The sequence below is a fragment of the Gymnoscopelus microlampas genome, assembly GCF_963454915.1.
Source record: "Gymnoscopelus microlampas genome assembly, chromosome: 2".
NCBI classification, from domain to species: Eukaryota; Metazoa; Chordata; class Actinopteri; order Myctophiformes; family Myctophidae; genus Gymnoscopelus; species Gymnoscopelus microlampas.
Window position 1 is genome coordinate 22,847,369 of NC_139939.1, and position 22,245 is coordinate 22,869,613.

Consider the following 22,245-nt stretch of genomic DNA (forward strand, 5'->3'; position numbering starts at 1 on the left):
TGTTTTTAAGGCCTTGGAGGTGTTGTGATACCATGAAGTGCATGCATAATCATAATGACCTTGTATGAGGGCCCCTGCAAGAATCTTCAGAGTATTCTTACTCACTAGACGATCAATCCTCCACAAATAGCGTATTGTTTGGATGACCTTTTTGATTACTTTTTCGGCGTTTTTGTTACCGGAGAGGTTTGCCTCCAAGATAGAACCCAGGTAGGTAATTTCCTCCTTTCTTGTGATAACATCATCACCCACTTTGATCGTGAAACTCTCAGCCTTGCTAAGGTTAGGACTGGACCCAAAGAGGATGGTGATAAAGTAGATAAAAGAGCTGATAAGGGTTGTAAATCCTGCTCTATGTTAATTAAAACTACTAGACCATACCCGGTCGACGCATCCGTGGGGGGATATGCGCACATAATCTGGCAACCCGGGAGGCAGTTCGTCCCATAGCTGGGCAGCCCCGTAACCATGGCGACAGTGTTTGACACAAAACGCTAATAAGAAGCTGAGATTTGATGAAATTGAAAAAACGGGCTTCACAGTTGCGTTCAGATGGTAATGGTCAATGGCTGTGTGCAAAATCAGAGCAATTGGTCCAGCCAGTGAGGAGAACCGGGTATCTTCACTTACGTATTCACCACTACAGACAGAGGTTACTAGAATTATAGTAGGATTTGTAGTTAAACAGCTGAAAACCCAGTGTAAAAAGGATGAGACGAAATCAAAGACAGACACAGGCCGGTTCTCAAATTAAAAAGGTTGACATTGTATTAAGAGAAAGAATCAATCCACGAGGCACCGTACAGCAAAAATATCTCTCTGACTAAACAGTCAATGATCACAACAGTTATACACAAAGTAAGTTGTTATCAGCTCTGACGATGACATCTGGCCATGAGGAGCCTTGCTCGTAGGTTGAGACTTTGGCGAGACCTTGGCTCTGACCGGTGTCGCTGGAGGTGTTGTGGCTTTGTCATTTATGGTCAAGTTAACTCCAATGAGCTGTTATTGTATTCCTCCAGAGATAATCAGTGACCTCGGCTGGGCCTGTGTGCTGTGCAACTCAAAACACATGCAGTCTCTAGAGGAAAGGAGATAACTAATACTAGGATTAGTTCCAGACCACCTTGAACTTAATAAAATCATAGCATTGGTAGGCAAACTTGAGTTATGCAGAGATGGCACACTAAAATAGGATATAATGGCATATATATCAATATTGTCGACAAAATACATAGTTTTATACCTATCAGATGGATTCAGTTTTACAGTCGAGATAATTTGCTTCACTTTGAATAGTAGCCTAATATGTTTGTCAATAACATGTATTTAACAAGAAATACTATGCAGTTTGGGTGCACACACACACACACACACACACACACACACACACACACACACACACACACACACACACACACACACACACACACACACACACACACACACACACACACACACACACACACACACACACACACACACACACACAGAGTAGACCATCTGTGATGGGCAGTGATGATGACCTAGGCCTATATTCAGGAGCTAAACCATTTAGAGCCTTGTAAACAAACACTTTGAAATTGATTGGAATGGGTAGCCAACGAGATGCTGTTGTATGTCTTATACACATTAAGTGTGTTATCAACACCTCGCGATGCAAGGCGTTGTGAGCTTGTAGATTGGCTATTTTCACAATTTTAAAATGTTTTAAATTATGAAAAATCTTTTTAATCTGCTGACTTTTAAGGATGAGTGTATCTGGTCAGTTTCAGATTTCATTATGCCAGTGCCTTGGGGAGAGATGAGAGGCAAGGTTTGGGGTCCTGACCACGGTCGTCCTGTGTTATGCCTGCATGGTTGGGCTGACAACTGTGGCACATTCAACACCCTTATTCCCCTTCTGCCAAAAGGTAATTTAAAACAGGATAGTTTATTTTATTTATTTAATGAAGGTAACAATTTGAATAAAACTAAGTACTGTATGATATTGTGCATGTCTGAACCCTGTCTCTCTTTATCTCTCTTTATATTTCTTTGCATACAGAGTATAGATATGTAGCAGTGGACCTTCCAGGTCATGGTCAGTCGTCCCATCGTCCTCCAGGGGTTTTCTATTCCTTTCCTGCATATTTAGCTGATGTACGACGAGTCATTGAAGGTGTGTGAAACCAAGAAACCTCAGACTTACGTTTTAGTTCAGTTCAAAGTACAGCTTCTCAGTCAAAAATAATATAATTTCTGTATCATGGCCACAGTGGGACCTGAACCTTTGTTTTCAACCCCTTTTCCTTTTTTTAGCACTGCAGTGGACAAGATTTACCATTATAGGACACAGCATGGGTGAGTGTCAGATTATGTATTTTAACCACTTGTATGCACCATTGACCCAGGTCCCCCAGGGGTCTATACTTGGTCCCCTCCTTTGCTATTGGCTATTTTCACTGAATGTTCATCTATGACATGCCCGGGCTGCTAGGGTTGATGTGGTTAACTACAACATTAGAAAGATCAATGACTGTATTTGCATTTTGTTTATTAATATATCCTGTATCTTAATAGGTGGTAACATCGCTGGAATGGTAAGTAGCATTGTCACATCAGCCTTGCTTGTTTAAACTAATTGTCAACAATGTACAAGTTGTACACCTTATTACCTGTGTTGTCTATTATAGTATGCTCCATTTTGTGTTGTCCTTGTGTGTTACACAGATCAGTGCATTATATCCTGAGATGGTGGATGCAGTTGTACTTTTGGACTCGTATGGATTCTTACCTACAGACCCAGTACTGCAATACTTTAATTTACTTTCACAGTGAGATTGTAACAAATGATATATAAAGTCAAATATCAGATTCTGATATTTGACATGTATATATGTACGTATTTGACATAGCTAGAATATTTCAGATTCTGACATCTTTGCAAAGTTAATGTCAAGGTAGATCATTTTCAAGAGTTGGTTTTGAAAGAATGCTTGATATTCTGTATTTTACTACTAAAATACACTTTGCTTCAGTGGCAGATATAATATTATTGTATTTTATGAGGTTGTATAGGGGCATCTCTGCTAATTCGAGCCTCAACACTTTGACAAGTTCCTCTGATTATTTCTCTTTACTTCTAGAAAGAATTGACCAAAGTAATGAAACAAGGAATGGACCAAATGATCACATTTGAAAAACAGCAAGAGAAGAAAGAGAAGGTCTACACTTATGAGAAGGCATTTGAGAGGTATAGTACCCTTGTATTCATTGACAACTTGTTCTGGCTGGCATTAATTCATCATCTTACTGTTTTATAGCATTGATTAAGTGCTACATGTATTTGTGTATTGGATTTATTTCAGGGTATTAGCTGCAAATCCAGCTCTCTCTGAACAGTCAGTACACATCCTTTTAGAACGAGGCATCTCTCAAGTTGAAGGAGGTGCAGTGCTTTTACTTTTTTATTTTTACTGCTCTTGAAAAAGCTATTACTCAGTTGGGTATTTTTTTATGTTCTGTAATGCTGCTGGATTTAACATGATTTTCATTTGTAGGAGTTGTATTCACTCGAGATTTTCGAATCAATCTACACGTAGTAAGTAACTATTAACCCACCATCAGGTCTTCCTCATTAATTTATAATGATCTGTTTTCAGTTCATGCTATGCTAGTGTGTGTGTGTGTGTGTGTGTGTGTATATAAACAGTATATATATATATATATACAGTGTATATATATAGTATTATTCATGTTTCTTAATGTTTTCAGAAAAACGTTATGCATGTTAGCCTGGAACAGTGTCTGGAGATGCAATCACAGCTACAAGCCCCTTTTTTTGTCATTCTGTAAGACACTCCTCACCTTTACTATGACCTACTACTACACCATTTATTATACACAGAATCATATCTTACCAATTTATACCATGCTAGGCGTGTTCACAATCTCTTACTGTGTCTTTAGAGCTGATGAAGGCTTTGAGAAAATATTTGCTGGACCAGAGCTAAAGAAATATATCTCAACACTACTCCAGCGTTATAGGGAACGAAATGTGAGTATGATCCTGTAGTCATTATGTGTATGTTTGTCATGTGTCAGCATGAGCACTTGTATCTGTGTGTGTCTTTATTATGTACACCAACAGATTATGCATTTGCCCCTGTCTGTGTGCCTTGCTGCAGCTAATTTTGCAGACTAGTAGGCCGAACAGCATCATATTTCTTGTGCATACTGCCAGCAGGCCAAGCCAGGACCTCATTTCCTCCAAGATCAAATCGGTCAATGACGACTATCTAATTTTTGTCAATGAATAGTCGCTGAGCAATCATCCCTGGGGGCGACCATAGCTGAATGGGCATACAGCCCGCCTGGGGAGCAGCAGGCAATGTGTCGAATGGTCTGTGAGCAAGACACTTAACCCCTAACCGCTCCCCGAGCCCCATACTAATGGCGTTTACTGCTCCTAGTTATAGGCCGATGGGTAAATGCAGAGGACAAATTCCACATATTGGCAAATATACAGTGACAAAGCAAAGCACACCCCAAGGAGTATAATAATAATAATAATAACAACAACAATAATAATAATTATTTTTAAAAATAAAAAAATCGTATAATTATTTTTTTTATCCCTCCAAGCTATATGATACTTGTCCTGTGAACCTATGGACCGGAACTAGCCAATCAGGCACCTGTCTTTCTAACTCATGGGATCTACAGTATACTACTAATACGCCAATTACAACACTCCTGTGCATTCCTCCAGCTTATGGGCTATAGTTACTAACCAATTGCAGGCATGCAATTCGCTGGCACATGCTGACATTAGATTAATAACAAGATACACCCAAACCCTGCACACTTTCAACTCAGACTGAGCTGTCTTACAGTTAGTCAGTCTTTAGCCCTTTTGACAGAGTGTAGATTGCAATGCTTGCACCAAAACTAATATAATGGTGGATTTGAAATCCACATGTTTTGGGTGATTTGATTGGGACATCCCTACAGAATTTGATATGGGTCTCTCTCTTTTCTCTTTCTCCATCTCATGCGGACACACAGGTCTGAGTTCTCTTTCCTGAGACTATGCTTGCATGGTCTACTACCTTTTAGATATAATCCTGTATATGCCATTATTTGTCTATTTTAGGTACAATTGACTGTCAGTCAATGTGTAACTGTAATGTCAGTGTCATATCAATTTGTAAATCCTTTACGAGATGGTGAGCTCTTCACCATCTCGTAAAGGATTCACAAATCGACTGCTGGGAAGCAAAAACCTGACCCTTAAATTTCGAATCACTGCCTTTGACTGGTGATAGAAACATTTAAACAGTGTGTCACACTGACGAATGCTGAATAGCCAAAACCTTTGTCATTTCTTGTAAAGACATAGAGAAATAAAATAAAGTTAAATCACTCTTGTCACTCTGAGTGCGACCTGTCACTTGTTTAAATATCATTGTTTAAATATAATTGTTCTAAGAGGATAGCTCACCAGAGTCAGAGCGCGGTGGTAACAAAAAGTTTATCGTCACAAGGACTTAACCATATGAATGAAATCTGAGAGTAGGATGGAGAGTGGCATTCATCACTATTATTAGGGCCTGCCTCCTACTGTGTACACCTTTACTAGTTTTAGTTTAGTTGTGTAGGGTATTTTTGGATCACAGTAAAGTGTTTAGTTGTGCATTGTAGACAGACTATGACATACAGTAGATGTCAGCTAAGCAACCTCAACATCACAATGGCAGTAGAAATATTTATTGCTGTGATCCTCATCATTGACCTACATATTGCCACATAGTCAAAACCTGTGAATCGAAGGAATATACTTAATCTACTATAGAGTGGTTGGTTCTATATGTTGCTCGTTACTCACCCCTTATTAGTTCATGGCAAAACAAATACTTGGGCTGGTTTTCCTTTAGTTTTCTCAAGGAAAATGTCACAGTTGTATATTTTTCTTTCTCTCTCTCTCTCGCTCTCTCTCTCTCTCTCTCTCAGGATACTGTGATAACAGTACAAGGCGATCATCACATCCACCTAAATAGACCTGAATGTGTTGCCTCCTTCGTCTCTGAGTTCCTGCAGACTGTCCTGTCACAGTCACACAGCCCTGCAGGGGACACGCCTATAGCAAAGTTATAACACACACGTGCACATACGCACACACACACACACACACACACACACACACACACACACACACACACACACACACACTCCTAAGCTTTGAGTTATTTTATTGTACAAGTATATCACCTTGTCTAAGTTAAACATTCAAGTCTGTCTTCTGTTTATTCTCTCCTTCTGTTCTCTCTCTCTCTCTCTCTCTCTCTCTCTCTCTCTCTCTCTCTCTCTGTGTGCTCTAACTGTAATAAATCAGCTGTTTTGGTATTAATGCACCTGTTCATAATTGTAAGTATTTACTGTAACACAATGCCAGGTAATCCAGAGAGATACCTTCGGACTTGGGGAACAATCTCTGGGTACAGAGATTGATAAGATCAAGAAAGAGAGAGAGTGGAGAAGGGCAAACACAGGAGGAGCTGAGCAGATAAATGAGGCTTCAATGTGAAATGGAATGAAATTGTGTAATGCATTTTTTTAATGAGATGTCATTCATCATAAATCATTCATAACCTTACTCTGATGAGTGGATCAGTGTGAAATCTGTTTTGGTCAAAATAGGCTTTATCTTCTCACATACATCCATACTGGCTGGGTCAGCACCAGACTAGAGTTCCGTGTGTCGTACAGTGCCCTTCAAAGTAGAATGAAACGTCTGTGCATCTACCGAAGCATAGATGTACCATATCCTCACAATTTGTATGTTCCAATTTGGGTTTCTTGTGTGATTCTATTTTGTAAGGGCACACATGCACAGCATTGTGTAATGTATTGTAGTGGTGGAAGGACTGAGAACACTGACCTCTGGGGGTCAGTGTAGTCTTTAGAAAAATCGGAAAGTTGTCAGCCATAAAATGATGTTTGTCAGCATAGTCCTATCATCATCACACACACGTGATGTCCTCTTCATATTAGGATTTACTTTAATTACTCAAATGAGTAAAAAAGATTCTCAGGAGGACATGATAAAAACATATATTGGATAATCCGATCATACTTCATTCTTGTATTGTACAATGCATTCTACATTATGATTATTGTATGAGTGAAACCAGTTGCAGTTTAGCAACCTAGTGGAAATAATAGTGTAGGGATTGGGAACTAGAGGGTCAGCCAGGGTGCCGTACTACAGTGGACTCTGGAGTGAACTGAAAGGACAGCAACAGACTGACACTAAACAACGAAAGCAGTCTGAAGTTGAATGGCGCTCGTGAGTCGTGGCTCAATATCTCAGGACTCGCAACGAACGAATACAAATATGAATCGTAATTCCCATCTTAATTAGATCACAGTTTACTCGGTGAAATCGGGTCAAGGTGGGTTTATTCCGAGGAGCGAAGGAGAGGTCGCGGACTTCCAATGACGTATCTGAATATTCCTTCTTTGCGTTGTCTTTAAATGCTGGCAGTAGTTCGGGTCCATCGTGTCTTTCTTGCAGCATAAATGCAAACTCTGAAAGCAGCCAGACACATGGCGACATCAACAGCTGTGAAACAAGCAGGTATTTATGTTTCCCCTTCAACACATGTTTGGCTGATCTAGCTGTAGAATACAACTCTCGTAGACGTATTTATGATTCTGACGTTTTCAATCTACGAGAGTTGTAGGGTTCACCCCCCATGGACACAGGGACTATTCAGCACTATACCCCGTAGACACTCCAAACATGTACAAATTGAAAATAAAGGTGCTTACCCCCACGCTCCAAATGTTAACTCTCGCTACGGGTTAGTAGTTTAATGTAATAATCCATATCTTTCTATAACGAAGTGTTTTAATGCCGTCTGTGGCCGATTCTGTCGGAAGTTCCCAATGGGTGGTAGTGACGCGCCCATCTGGTGAAACCCAGAATTACACTCAATGTAAACAGGAAGTAAACGAGGGTGAAAAAATGGCGTTCGGCCACAGACGGCATTAAAACACTTCTTTATTGAAAGATATGGATTATTATATTAACATTTGCGGCGTGGGGGTAAGCACCTTTATTTTCAATTTGTACATGTTTGGAGTGTCTACGCCGGGCATAGTGCTGAAAGTCCCTGTATCCATGGGCGGTGAACCCTACAACTCTCCTAGATTGAAAACGTCAGAATCATAAATACGTCTACGAGAGTTGTATTCTACAGCTATGGGTGATCCAGATCCATGAGGAGATTCTGAGGAGTTTAAACTTTAATGGTCCGCAGTCGGCACCCTGTCCCGTCCTCGTTCTGTCAGTGAACAACAGTGGTGGAAAGTAACGAAGTCTAAGTACATTTACTTAAGTACAATTTTGAGGTACTTTACTGGAGTATTTCCAATTGTCAATACTTTTACTTCTACTCCACTACATCTCAGAGGCAATATTATACTTTTAGCTACTCCATGACAATTTGAAAACTTTAGTTACTACTACCAGTTTTGCAGATATAAATGATTACATATAAAACATGCATTAACCTCTTAGCCCAATTTTATACCTAGGCTATTTGAAAATAGCCGATCTACAAGCTCACAACGCATTGCATCGTGACACGTTGTGAGCTTGTAGATCTTCTATTTCCAAAACATTTAGTACTTTTACTTTTGGTACTTTAAGTACATTTTTATACCAATACTTTTGTACTTTTACTCAAGTAAATGTTGTATTCCGGAATTTAACTTCTTCTGAGTACTTCTACATTGCAGTATTGATACTTTTACTTAAGTAAAACATTTGAGTACTTTTTCCACCACTGCAAATCAGCGCCTGTGATCTTTATTGAGAGCAATCATCACTGTCAAATTGAGAAGGGATGGCAGCTGTATGTTAATGGATATTTATTATTAGGTATATTATTTGAATACAAGAAGACTCACCCCAAGACAAACTCACCCCAACTGAAAAAGGAAAACTCACCCCGGGGGTAGGAACACTCACCCCGGGGGGTGGGTAAACTCACCCCAGGACCTGAGAAAACTCACCCCGGAACACTCACCCCGGGGGTAGGAAAACTCACCCCAGAAAAACTCAATGGTGTAAAGTACAGTGAGTTTTTGTTTTGTGGGTGGGTTTAACCTTTCCCCTCTACACCAAGTCTGTATGTTTAAAAAAGGCACATCTACCGGCTTGTGAGCTTTCCTTTTTCACAGAATGCTTTCATAATGAGACACGTTTAATCCATACTGGATTAAATTCTGTCTTTCTGGGTTACTTCTCTGGGTTCCTACCTGGCCATACACGCACTGAAATTTGTTTGATGGGGGGCACAGGAGTGAAGGGGAGGAGGGGGGTTGACCACTTAACACTAATATCCCATTCCACTTAATGATTCATTGTTTGATATCTAATAGGTGGATGGGGCAAGGTGTGGAGCTGGAGACACATAGCATATGACCATGCTATTTGCTATTTGCATTCCTTGTTCACTTTTCTGATGAAATCTACCTTGTATTTAAAGCACTTTAATTAGCTAAATACACAGACAGACAGACAGACACACACACACACACACACACACACACACACACACACACACACACACACACACACACACACACACACACACACACACACACACACACACACACACACACACACACACACACACACACACACACACACACACACACACAAAGAGTAAGGCATCAAAATGTACCAAAAGTAATATTTCTAAAAACTAAGGTTCTCAAACAATGCATGTGTGCAATGCAATGTTCTATACTGTTATCATTTATACCAGCAAAGTAGTAGGTAACTAAATATCCTAGGTAAAAATAGGGAAAAGTGTTTAATGCAAGTTTTACAATTTCTAAAAACTAAAGTTCTCAAACAATGCATGTGTGCTATGCAATGTTCTATAATGTTATCATTTATACCAGCAAAGTAGTAGGTAACTTTTTTTCCCACAAAGTTGGGGTGAGTCTTCCGGGGTGAGTTTTCTCAGGTCCTGGGGTGAGTGTTCCTACCCCCGAAAATCTTGGGGGTGAGTTTTCCTACCTCTGGGGTGAGTCTTCCGGGGTGAGTTTTCCTACCTCTGGGGTGAGTTGGTTTTGGGGTGAGTCTTCTTGATACCTATTATTTGCCCTGATTAAGGTATTTATTATACGTAGTAGTCAGTGGTGGAACAAGTAGGCTACTCACATTTTGAAGTAAAAGTACCAGTACCACAATGTAGAAATACTGTGTTACAAATAAAAGTCCGGTATTCAAAATTTACTTTAGTAAAAGTGCAAAAGTATTTGCATTAAAATATACTTAAGTACTGAAAGTAAAAGCACTAATTTTGCAGAATGTCCCATTTCACAAGTTTCCAAATAAAAAATGCTTTGAAAATAGCAGATCTACAAGCTCACAAGTTGCTTCAACGCCTGCGCTTGTAGATCAGCTATTTTCAAACAGCCAAAGTTTAAATAGGGCTGAAGTGGTTATTGTATGTATTATGTTTTGTAATAATAATCAAAATCTACAAAGTTTAGTAACTAAAGTTTACAAATTATTGTAGTCCAGTAACAACTACAATATTTGCCTATGTAGTGGAGTAGAAGTAAAATATCGAAAATTGGAAATATTCCAGTAAAGTACCTTAAAATTGCACTTAAGTCAGTACTTGAGTAAATGTACTTAGTTACTTTACATCACTGGTAGTAGTCTACATGTAATAATAATAATAATGGATTTTATTTATAACGCACTTTACATTTACAAGAAATCTCAATGTGCTTAGAGTTACAGGTGCTGTAATGTTTGATGTGAATAGTAGACCTGTTGTCAACAAAATATAAGCTTAACTTTAGATACAGCCTGCGGTTTCAGGGGAAGAGGGAATTAGCTCGAGAGTCGAGATAATTTGCTTCACTTTGAATAGAGCCTAATATGTTTGTCAATAACATGTATTTAACAAGATATACTATGCAGTTTGGGTGAATGGGCCCATAGTTCTCCCACCTACACACACACACACACACACACACACACACACACACACACACACACACACACACACACACACACACACACACACACACACACACACACACACACACACACACACACACAGAGGAGACCATCTGTGTGTGATGGGCAGTGATGATGACCTAGTCCTAGGCCTATATTCAGGAGCTAAACCATTTAGAGCCTTGTAAACAAACACTTTGAAATTGATTGGAATGGGAGCCAATGAGATGCTGTTGTATGTCTTTGTTATACACATTAAGCTGTTATTATAGGTTTTATAATCAACTTGCAGCTTCTTTTGCAATTCCAGCCTTTTAATTATTAGACCTACTCTTTCTTCATTTCTCCAAGGAGCTTTTCACTTTGCAGATGTTAGTTTAGTTTTGGTGGAAGCAAGGCTGTGGCTGTCAATGATTTCAGGACACAGTAAAACATTTCCACCATGGTGGTGTAACGCATGATGTCAGCGTAGGCAAAACTTCAAACAACTGAATAATAACAGCCAGAATCATAAATAAGTATGAACGGAAGATTTTTTTCATCTGCCTTTCATACTTATTTATGATTCTGGCTGTATTGACATGGCACTAGTAATACAGTATCATGGTTGTGTGCCTCTGCCAACCAGTTGCCAGTGAATGAAGACTTGCAGGAATTTAATGAACGTGTTTGTGATGTCACAGTTGAGATAGTGCATGCACATCCATCTCTAGTCCAGGTGCTGGGCAAACGGTAGATCAACATTATAAATAAACGAATGAAGATCTACTGCGATGGAAATGTTGAATAATTAAGCAGCAATTATAAAAGTGAAGCTGAGAACCAGTGTGCAGACTTTACTTTTAATATGATGTCACTGTTACCTTGACCTTTTGATCTGTGACACCTACTACTAATCACCAGTTCATCCTCGATTCCAATTGGACATTTGTGCCAAATGTTATGGATTTCCCTCAAGGCTTCCTGAGATAATATTACATTCACAAGGTTGGGACAGACATGAGGTTATTGACCTTAACCTTTGACCACCTACTTACAACCAGTTCCTCCTGAAGTCCAAGTGGACATTTATGCCAAATGTCATGAAATTCTCTGAGATATCTCATTCACAAGGTACAGACAGACAGACAGACAGACGGATAGACAACCTGTGAAAATAATGCCTCTGGATGCAATAACTTTATTATTAATAATATTATTATTATTGTATTTTGTGTGTCAGTTGTTGATGACCTGTAAACTTAAGGTAATTTTAGATTGTATAATTTGGTCAGTTTCAGAGTTCATTACGCCAGTACCATGGGGAGAGATAAGAGGCAAGGTCTGGGGTCCTGACAATGGCCGTCCTGTGCTATGCCTGCATGGCTGGGCTGACAACTGTGGCTCATTCAACACTCTTATTCCCCTCCTGCCAGAAGGTAATTTAACGTTTAATAGTAATTCCTCTGAATATGTTCTTTCTCTGTCACTTTTGCAGTTAATCCAATCTTACTTTACATTCAAGTAATGGAATTAATAAAGAGGTAAAAAAGTAACCGAAAAATGATTTGCCTATCACAATGTTTTCTCCTGTCTGTGCATACAGAGCATAGATATGTAGCAGTGGACTTGTCAGGTCATGGTAAATCATCCCATCGTCCTTCTGGAGCTCTTTACTCCCTTCCTGCATATGTGGCTGATGTACGGCGAGTCGTTGATGGTGTGTGAATTCAAAAGTCCACAGGACTAATGCATAATTTTAATAAAGGATTATCCTTTATATATCATGGACTTTCTGTGAAGTCTTGCCAATGGGAGATGAACCCATAGCAGACGGTATTGCTACCTTCAACCCGACCAAAATATTCAAGCAAAGGTGTTTTGTGATGCATCAATGCTGGTGTGTGTGTGTGTGTGTGTGTGTGTGTGTGTGTGTGTGTGTGTGTGTGTGTGTGTGTGTGTGTGTGTGTGTGTGTGTGTGTGTGTGTGTGTGTGTGTGTGTGTGTGTGTGTGTGTGTGTGTGTGTGTGTGTGTGTGTGTGTGTGTGTGTGTGTGTGTGTGTGTGTGTGCGTGCGTGCGTGCGTGCGTGCGGGGGGCATTCACAGCCCTCAATTGGACCAGGTTTTCCATGATAGGACACAGTATGGGTGAGTGACTGATTTATCTTTACAGTAATGTGTGTGTGTCTTGAATGGCTGTTATGCATACAAAGGGATGTACATAGCACGCCATGATAGAATAGTGGAACTCATAGCAAAGGACATATCAAAATATCATGCATCCTCAGTGAGACTGTACAAACATTCCCGTATCATTCCATCCATGTTTCATCTCTGTGATAACCCAGACATCTTTACATTTTTGACAGCTAATACACCAGATGTTGTTGTAGTAGTTAATGAAGAGTCCAGAGAAGTGTCTGTATTAGAGATAGCCTGCACCGTTGACCCTAGCCTAGAGGAAGCTTTTATGACCATGGTCATTAAATACCAACCACTTCTATATACCATCTCAGAGCTGGGCTATAGGTGCAGACTTTTTGTTTTTCTATTTGGCAGCCTCCCTAGGACATACCTACAGACTGGTTGTTAGAGGGTTTCAACAACTTGTGATGCCCAAAAAGGAGGCAAAAAGGCTGCCAAAGTATTGTGCTGTATTGGCAGCTTCCACATATGTCGGAGACGCTGTTACTTATACCCATAGACATCGCGTACTGAGTGACATTTATTGTATCATGAAGACATATGCCATGATTTTGTGAATGTAACCTTAACTGTACCTTTAATATTTGTGTCCTTGTATGCTCTCCTTATGTGGAAATAAATAAATTGGTAAAATGTGTGTGGGTGTGGGTCTTTTTATATCATAATGAAAATGGTTATCAAATATTACACAAAGTTACACAACATTTGGTTTTGGAAGCTAAGCTAAGCGTCAATGAATCAAAAGTGTCTTCTGCTTTTTCTTGTTCTTCCTGTGGGCACAAATATTAGCATTTTAATGTATTTATTTTTATCTTTTGTTGCAGGTGGTGACATAGCTGGAATGGTAATTCATATTGTTACAACAGCCCCTTGTGTGAATCATATATGTTCCAATCTACATCAATGTATTGTACACAGGATTTTCTTTTTGTTATGTTTTTATGTTGCATTATTTATGATATGGTCCATTTTGTGTTTTCTCCAGTTCTGTGCTCTGTATCCTGACATGGTGGATGACCTCATACTACTGGACTGCTATGGATTCTTACCTACAGATCCGGTACCAGAACAGTTTCCACACTAGTTTATTTATTTATTCATTTATTGTACCTTACACAATAAAGAAAAATGATGGTAAATAGCACTAAAAGTGGTTATTTGGCTATAATCATAGGGGAACTTCTTTAGGCATTTTGTCAAATGGTGCTATATAGAACCATTAGAGGCAGTGGTGTGTTCTACCGTGTTACGCTATATACGTAGTGTGACCTGCAGAACATTTTCGTAGCCAAGGGTAGCCCTCTACTAACCATTTCATCCATTGAAAACGCGGTAGCGTATCTCCATGACCACGCGCATGTTGTGCAGGGAATGATTATCGTATCCCTCTGAAAAAACGTAGAACACACCACTGATTTAGAGGTGCCTAAACTAAGCTGAAGAACCAGTTGAGCAGGTGTCCCCCACCCGTGTTCCACGGACCATTCGCTAGTGGTCCGCGATGCTGGTCCACATGAAAAATTATGTAAGCCCCATCTGTGGGATAGCCACTCTCAGGCGGCAGGCCTGCTGTCTCTCACCAACTGCTGCGTTGTGGGTACTTATGACTTAACAATAGACGATAGTTGACAACCCTTTTGCCACAGGTGAGACAGATCTGTGACAAGATATCCTGACACAATAAAATGGACAGCACTGCTCAAGCACAAACTTACACCAAACATGAATAACGTTGTCTGGCCCCATTATAACTAACCCTAGCCTCACACTAACCTAACGGTCGGAATAATGGGATGTCGGAGTTATGAGCGGACCCCGCAGATTTGTGCATGTGATGAATGGTACAGAACCTATCAATATTCACAATGGTTGGGTCGTACATGTAAAGACAGCGGAATGTTGCAGGTGTGGCCAGTTCCACAATGATTGAGATGTATAAAACCAGAATCAGGTAAAAATTCTGCTTTATAAATCTGGCAAAAATAATGCGTCTGCATATTTCTGTCCTTGTGTGTACACACAATTTAGATATAGTCATAAGAATAGAGAAGAAACAGGAAAAAGTCAGATAACAGGATAATATCAAAATATCCCCATTATACAAGTATAAAGAGACCAAAATTCTATGTACATTGTGCTTTACCAATTAATAAACTTAATCTGTTAAAGCGCCACTCCACTCAAGAATCAAGAAGGTTTTATTTGTCACTAACGCATACAAGTACAAGCAGCGAAATGTACTTGTAGTTGAAAGCATCTAAAACACCATACAGGGGCTGAACAGGTTCTTATAACACCTGCTATATAGCACCTCAACTATCCCAAAGAACCACTGAAGAACAGGATTTTTGTGTGTGTGCATTATACTCTTGGAAACAACCAATTTGATTATTCAGGTTTTGAATAAAATATATAATTAAAGTTACAGCTCTGGACAAAATGATTCGAATGCTTGTATTTTATGTATAATGTCAATTCATCATATGTATGCCAATAAACATTTAGATTTTTGTATATTGTATATACTGTCAAACAGATTAATGTGTTAAGGTCAAAATGTCCATGAAGAACATCAGAACATTTTGTACAATATATACATAAAATGCAAGTGTGACAAAATAGTCATGGCCAGGGCTGTATATGCCTCATTCTGTACTTTCACAAAATGAGGCATTTGTTGTAAATTCCTCATTTGCATAGTTTTGCAAGCCACTGAATAAATCACAATGTTAATCAAAAATGTCAAGAGCTGCAACATTTTGCCCTGTCATGTAGGAAATTGTGTGGTAATTCCTTATTCCCTCCACTATGATTTGATAATATTGTTTGTCTTGTAACCTGTAGAAAGAATTGCCCCAAGTGATGAGAAAAGGAATAGAAGAGATGATGCAGCTTGAAAAAAAGAAAGAAGAGATGAAGGGGAGGGTTTACACTTATGAGAAGGCTTTGGAGAGGTAAAGTACCATTGTGTTTCACTATTTCAAACAGTTTTAAATTACTGACTAATAGCTACTTGTTGAAGAAAGTATTACATTTATTTCAGGATAATGGCCGCAAACCCAGCTCTCTCAGAACTGTCTGCACACATCCTGTTAGAGCGAGGCCTCTCTCAAGTTGAAGGAGGTTCCATTTATTTTCTCTGTTTTTGTTTCTTTCCTGTATTTGCTGATCTCAGTGCTCCCTAAAGAACAAACAAAAATATGAAAAAGTACATACTTAAAGTTTACTCATAAAATGTGGTTTATTTGGCAGGTGTCGTATTCTCCCGAGACTTACTTGTCAATGCTGTAAGTCACTGTTGAAACAATCTATGTTGTCTTCCAAATACTTTCTCCACAAGTACTGCATATTCTATCAGCAGGTTATGTAATGGATGCATGTTTTATTTTTGTGTTTCTTGTTTTCTTTCTTTTTTCTGTCCTTTCAGAAAAATATTGTACGCATCACTATGGAACAAAGTCTGGAGATGCAGTCAAAGATAAAAGCCAGAATTCTAGTCATTCTGTAAGACATTTCATGCCTTAGATCACACATCTACACATCTTCACCATAGATGCTGTACACATTTACAGTACTTAGAGTGTAGAGCCATGTGACTAGAATTACTACCAGTCTCTTGTCATAACTGTTTGCATTGCAATACCTGCAATTATTACAATTTAAAATCAATTTTAAAAGGGCACAGACAAATACAACATAAATAATATGACTAATAAAAATACAAAATGCTCATCAACTATTTAAGACATTCTACTATGGCTAAGAATCTACTAACATGAGAATATATTTCCTGCTTTTTATTAGCACCGCCTCTGCGACCCAATACTGTTTCATAGCATACTGTATGCTACAATGTCATGCTGATATACTGTCATATTTAGAGTTGTTCAAAATCTCTTCGACTTTCCAGTGCAGATGAAGGCTTCAACAGAATATTCAGTGAGCCAGAGCAAAGGAAATTTGCCTCAGAACTACTCCAGTGCTTTAGGAATCGGAATGTGAGTATGCAATTTGTCTAAACTATATGGCGCTCGCAGTGCTATGTGACAATCCCTGACTATTTGTCACATAGGAAGTAGGATAAAATGTGGAATGAAAATATTTTTTCAAATACTAATTCATCCAAGTCTATCGTGTGTGTGTGTGTGTGTGTGTGTGTGTCCGTTTGCTTGCTTAAAAAAAGGTTTACTTACTACTTACTCCATCGATGGCAGCTAAGCAAACCTACCCCCATAAGGCTCAACAGCACAGGCAGCAAAAAATATTTACAGCTCTAAACTGCATCAGTGACCTACCTACATACTGGCACTGGTTGAATGCAGCTGATCAGGGAAGGAATAGGGGATGTAGAGTAAATGTTTCTATTTATACTGTTTCTCACACCAGCTAGCCGAAATACATTCAAACTGAAACTCTTATCACAGGTTCAGTCTAACGACCCCCCCTCTCTTTCTTTCCTTCTCCCCCTCTCTCAGGACTCTGTAATGACAGTACAAGGCGATCATCACATCCACCTGAATAGGCCTGAACGTGTTGCCCCCTTCATTTCCGAGTTCCTGCAGAAAGTCCCTTCACAGGCACCCCTTTGAGAGGACACACAGACAGAATATACCGCAGTGGCGCCGGCGCCTATTTAATTAAAGGACACTGTGTCCCCCCACTATTCAGTCCAGCCAACAAAAAAAATAAATTGAAAAAAGAAAAAAGTTAATTTTTGTTTTTAATTTTTATAAATAATAAAATCAGTCCAGTCCCCCGCACCTCGCGACCATCGCGAGCGCGAGGCGAACCGAATTAACCGAAATAACCGAATTATCCCCCTCAAAAATCAACAAACCCACCCAAAATAACCCGAATATTTTCACGCGTGCGCGGTCCGCGCGCGCACGGTCCACATGCACGCACGCCTCGCGCGCGTGCATGTGTCACTGATGTGTCCCCCCACGTCATATTCCATTCCGGCGCCTCTGCTATACCGAAAACACTTGCAACAACAATGAAAGTCAATGAACAGACAGTAGACTCATACAGTAAATATGAGGTTTTAAATCTCCGCCAGGAGATCCTTACATTCACCCCCTATATCTGTCTGTCCATAGTTGATTTCCCTGCTGACCTGGCATCTTGTTTGTGTAAAAACAGGAATTGCCAACTCATGAAAGTTGCATTGTCTTATGCATGCCACCAACATTGTTCTTGTGATTGTCTACTGAGAAGAGATAAAAGAGCTTTCGTATTGAATTTTGTTCTTTCAAATTGATATAGATTTTTTTTAAATATCTGACAGCGCCTTGTGGGCCAGTGTGATAGGAGAAGGGTTAAGTTCATGTCAACATCCTGTCAGACTAGAGACTGACGTGAGCTGTAGCTGTCGATACTCGATAGACCACTTGTGTGCCAACTGTCTGTTTTGTTAATTGACAGGTGCTACTATAAGGGCTGTGGCTGAACCCAGGAACTTGTGTGTGTGGCGTTCTCACTCACCTAAAAGAAAGGGTTACTTGGACAAATGGGTTGTTTCAGGGCAGAGGTCTGGTCATTCTAGTGTTGGATATGAGTCACTTTCAAACATTAATATGAACAGTTGAGGTGAAAAACAAATACCCATTCACTATTAAAGTTGATAATGTGTAAGTGGCCCACTCTCTTGAAAAATTATAAAAAGGAGAACATATCAAGAAACATCACAGAATTGTATTTTTAATGGGGATGGGGTTATCCATCGATTGGATCTTAGCTCTTGTGAGCTTGTAGACTGGCAATTTTTGCCAAATGTTCGCTCTTGAATTGGGATGCTAGGGTTCAAGTCTTCAGTCTAGTCTGTGGAATGGCCAGACAGGCCCTCACAGAGTATGTAAGGTTGTAATCAAATTCACATGGCGTTAAAAGCCCAGGAAAAAAGGTACTGCCCTGAATACACTTTATAGGTTAAGTGAAGAGAACATTGTGGTAATGTGTTCCACTTAGAAGTCTACAATTATTAAAAAGAGTCCTTTACTGGGTGAATGGCTCAGAACATGTTCTACAAGATCACCAGCACTCACTTCAAAATCTTTTATTACAAGGCACGGGCAGCAATTATACACAGCCTTCCTCAGCATGTGAACTCTGGCTACTGCATTTTTAAACGATTAAATGTTCAGTTACAGTAGTTGAGACAAGATGATGTGAAAGCATGTATGGTGGTTTCCAGATTGTTCAGAAATATATATATAATTTTGGAAAGTTGAAGACTGGATAACAGACCTACTATGTTTGTCCAAGCTAAGCTTGTTATCAAATATAACACCAAGATTGTGAAGGGAGAGATTGAGAGGCAAAACTTACACAGAAACAGACAACAAGGCAGATAATAGAAATGCTGGTTTACATTCAGGTGCTTTTATTCATTTAATGCTCATTGACCAATAGCTAAAATAGCATTCACTGAAAAAGATAGCGTCCTCATGTAACTTGCAAGCCACCCAATCATTTTTGTTTTAATTCTGCATGCAGTCCTTGTCTTGGAAACTGTGAGATAAAATATCTTATTTTACTGATGGGAGTTACTCCATAAAATGTTGCAGCTGTATGGCAAGTTGATATGAGAGGTACTTCTCACAAAAACATGGCCCCCTCTCTCAATGTCATAAACTGTGTGATGGCCTCCGTGTTAAATGGGGTGGAATTGATTTTACGCAGCAAGGCAGCAAGCATCCAGAGACATCTGAAGGGCTTGCCCTCCCTAGCCCCCCAAAAAGATAATAGTTATATAAGTTTCCCTCCCTCTCTCCCATCAGCAGGGATGTTTCCATAGCAACCCCCACCCCCTCCTTTGAACGTCAGAACCGAGAGCTGGATGATGAACCCGCATGCAGCTTGAGTCTCTTACTGCCTCTGGGAGAGCACCTGTGATTTTACCATCTCGTGTGCAACAGTCAGCGGCATCAGGACAGCGGTAGAACCTGGACTTGGTCTAATTATTGATTTAAGCCCCTGCTGCTCCTTATTACGTAAGATTAACCACATCTTGAGACCAACTGAACGACTATACCGACTACAGGTATGTATTACATATGTATATAAATTGTTGTACGTATATAGCCTACGTGTGTGTGTGTGTGTGTGTGTGTGTGTGTGTGTGTGTGTGTGTGTGTGTGTGTGTGTGTGTACACACACACACACACACACACACACACACACACACACACATTATTTGCTATTTGTTGCTATTTGTAGCATGACTAATCTGCTAATATGCATATTGTAAAATTACCAATGGTCCATTTCAGTCTGACAAATATAGAAAGTAGGCTAAGTTATATTCTCTTCTTGCTGCTTGTTTAATGTGTGATTAATCTTAATCTAAAATCCTCTTCATATGGAATCAATTGGCACGACTAAATTGGGGAGAAAAGGGGGTAAAAAAAGAGAAAAATAATCCTCTTCACATTGTTTTGAGTAAAGGTTCAATAAGATCAATGCCATATGAATATATATTGTTGAGATAATGTGACATTGTGATACAGCAGTATAAGTCTCATCTGACTTCGTAGTGAGTGTGAAGAAGACTTTTAAATGGCCTTGAACAAATAATAAGTTAACTCCATTCAAAATCTCAGCCACCCTCCAACATACTCATCCTTTATCCCTTTCTTCTTTTTCTCTCTCCCCCCGCCCCTGTTCTAACTAGCTGCTTTCCTTTTTTTGACGACAGCATGTCTTGGTTGTTCTTGGATTGGTTCGTCCCCCTCTATTTGCTGGTGTCCGTTTTGGTGCTGACAGGATTTGGAGCTTGCCTCTACTTCCTAGAGCCTGGGCACCAGGACACCCCGAAATGGAGCAACAAGGCGGTTCGGCACCATCCACTGGTGGCCAGTGTGAACTGCACAGATGACGATAGCAATGCCCTCATATGACCACTAGGATGAGGAGTGCATAAAAGGCCATCTGGTTGGCTCTGTTGCCAGGACACCTGTGGGACAGAAGCCAGCACCTTGAGAGAGAGAGGAGAAAGAAAGACTGTTTTGATGTGACTGATTTTGACTGACTGGAGTTCTGCCCTTCCATCATAACTTTTCTTTGACTTGCCTCATTGGTGTTTATGATAGAGGTTAATGAAGTGACGGGGGAGACACCATTTCTCAACTTCTAGTTTGGGGCCCACCAGTGGTACAAATGGATCCTTACAGGTCTGTTATACATACAAATGGAACAATGTTTGGGACTCATTGTTTTTTTTGCTTATTTATTTTTCTTATACATTTTTATATGCTTTTGTTCCATTTTAAAATATAACATAACATAGCCTACATGACCACATACAGAACATTGTTAATTTAACTCTGAGAATGTACAAATGGACCCTAAGGGTACAATACATTCACAGAGTTACAGACCTGTAAGGGTCCATTTCAACCCCCTGATGGTCCCTGAGCGCGATGTTGAGAACCATTGTTTTAAGGAATTTGAATGAAATCACCGGCTAGATGGAGAGAAATGTACAGTACGCAAAAGAACATGTAAGGTGCACGGAGGAGATGTCATGCATTAGAAATATGTAGTAATTTTGTTATATGCACAAACATTTGATGTAAATTTCATGCCATCTTGCACATGTGCCAATTTTTACAGATGTTTTGTAACTTGACAATCACTTCACTGTGGTGTTTACGTGTATAGTGTGTGAGTGAGTACAATGAAATTACAACTGCAATGGTAGCATATTCGTGGGGGTGGGGGGCGGGGCGGGGCAACCTCATACTGGCAACGGCAAGAGAGCATCTGCTGTCAAGTATGTGGATTGTTGGATTTTTAGATACTGTGACTGCTGAGTTAAGATTTGTGCCAATTAATTCATTTCTTCAAGGTGCCAAGGCTTACTCTAGATGGATCAAGATTTTTGTTTTTTTCATTTTTTTGTTCTTGTTACTGTTTTTACTGGATAGTTGTGAAAAAATTGCATATGCATCATACTCTTAATGACCAATCCATTTTCATATTCATACAAATACTGTATATAAAAAAATTAAGTTTGCTGTTTTATGA

The 22,245-nt window shown here is 39.6% G+C and overlaps 1 protein-coding gene across 1 annotated transcript; it reads left to right on the forward strand.

The window, feature by feature from the left end:
* Positions 1-1,783: 1,783 nt before the first annotated feature.
* LOC311054448 (uncharacterized protein) lies at positions 1,784-17,832 on the forward strand (the record flags this gene model as incomplete). The annotated part of the gene is made up of 23 exons (XM_084070422.1): positions 1,784-1,913; positions 2,048-2,161; positions 2,302-2,343; positions 2,563-2,582; positions 2,713-2,787; positions 3,129-3,235; positions 3,351-3,430; positions 3,543-3,583; positions 3,757-3,833; positions 3,952-4,039; positions 5,995-6,131; positions 6,682-6,761; positions 12,310-12,453; positions 12,621-12,734; positions 13,120-13,161; positions 14,043-14,062; positions 14,204-14,278; positions 16,063-16,172; positions 16,262-16,341; positions 16,471-16,505; positions 16,646-16,722; positions 17,129-17,216; positions 17,694-17,832. 23 exons carry the CDS (start codon positions 1,784-1,786, stop codon positions 17,805-17,807), a joined length of 1,890 nt encoding a protein of 629 aa, XP_083926548.1. The 3' UTR covers positions 17,808-17,832.
* Positions 17,833-22,245: the final 4,413 nt, after the last annotated feature.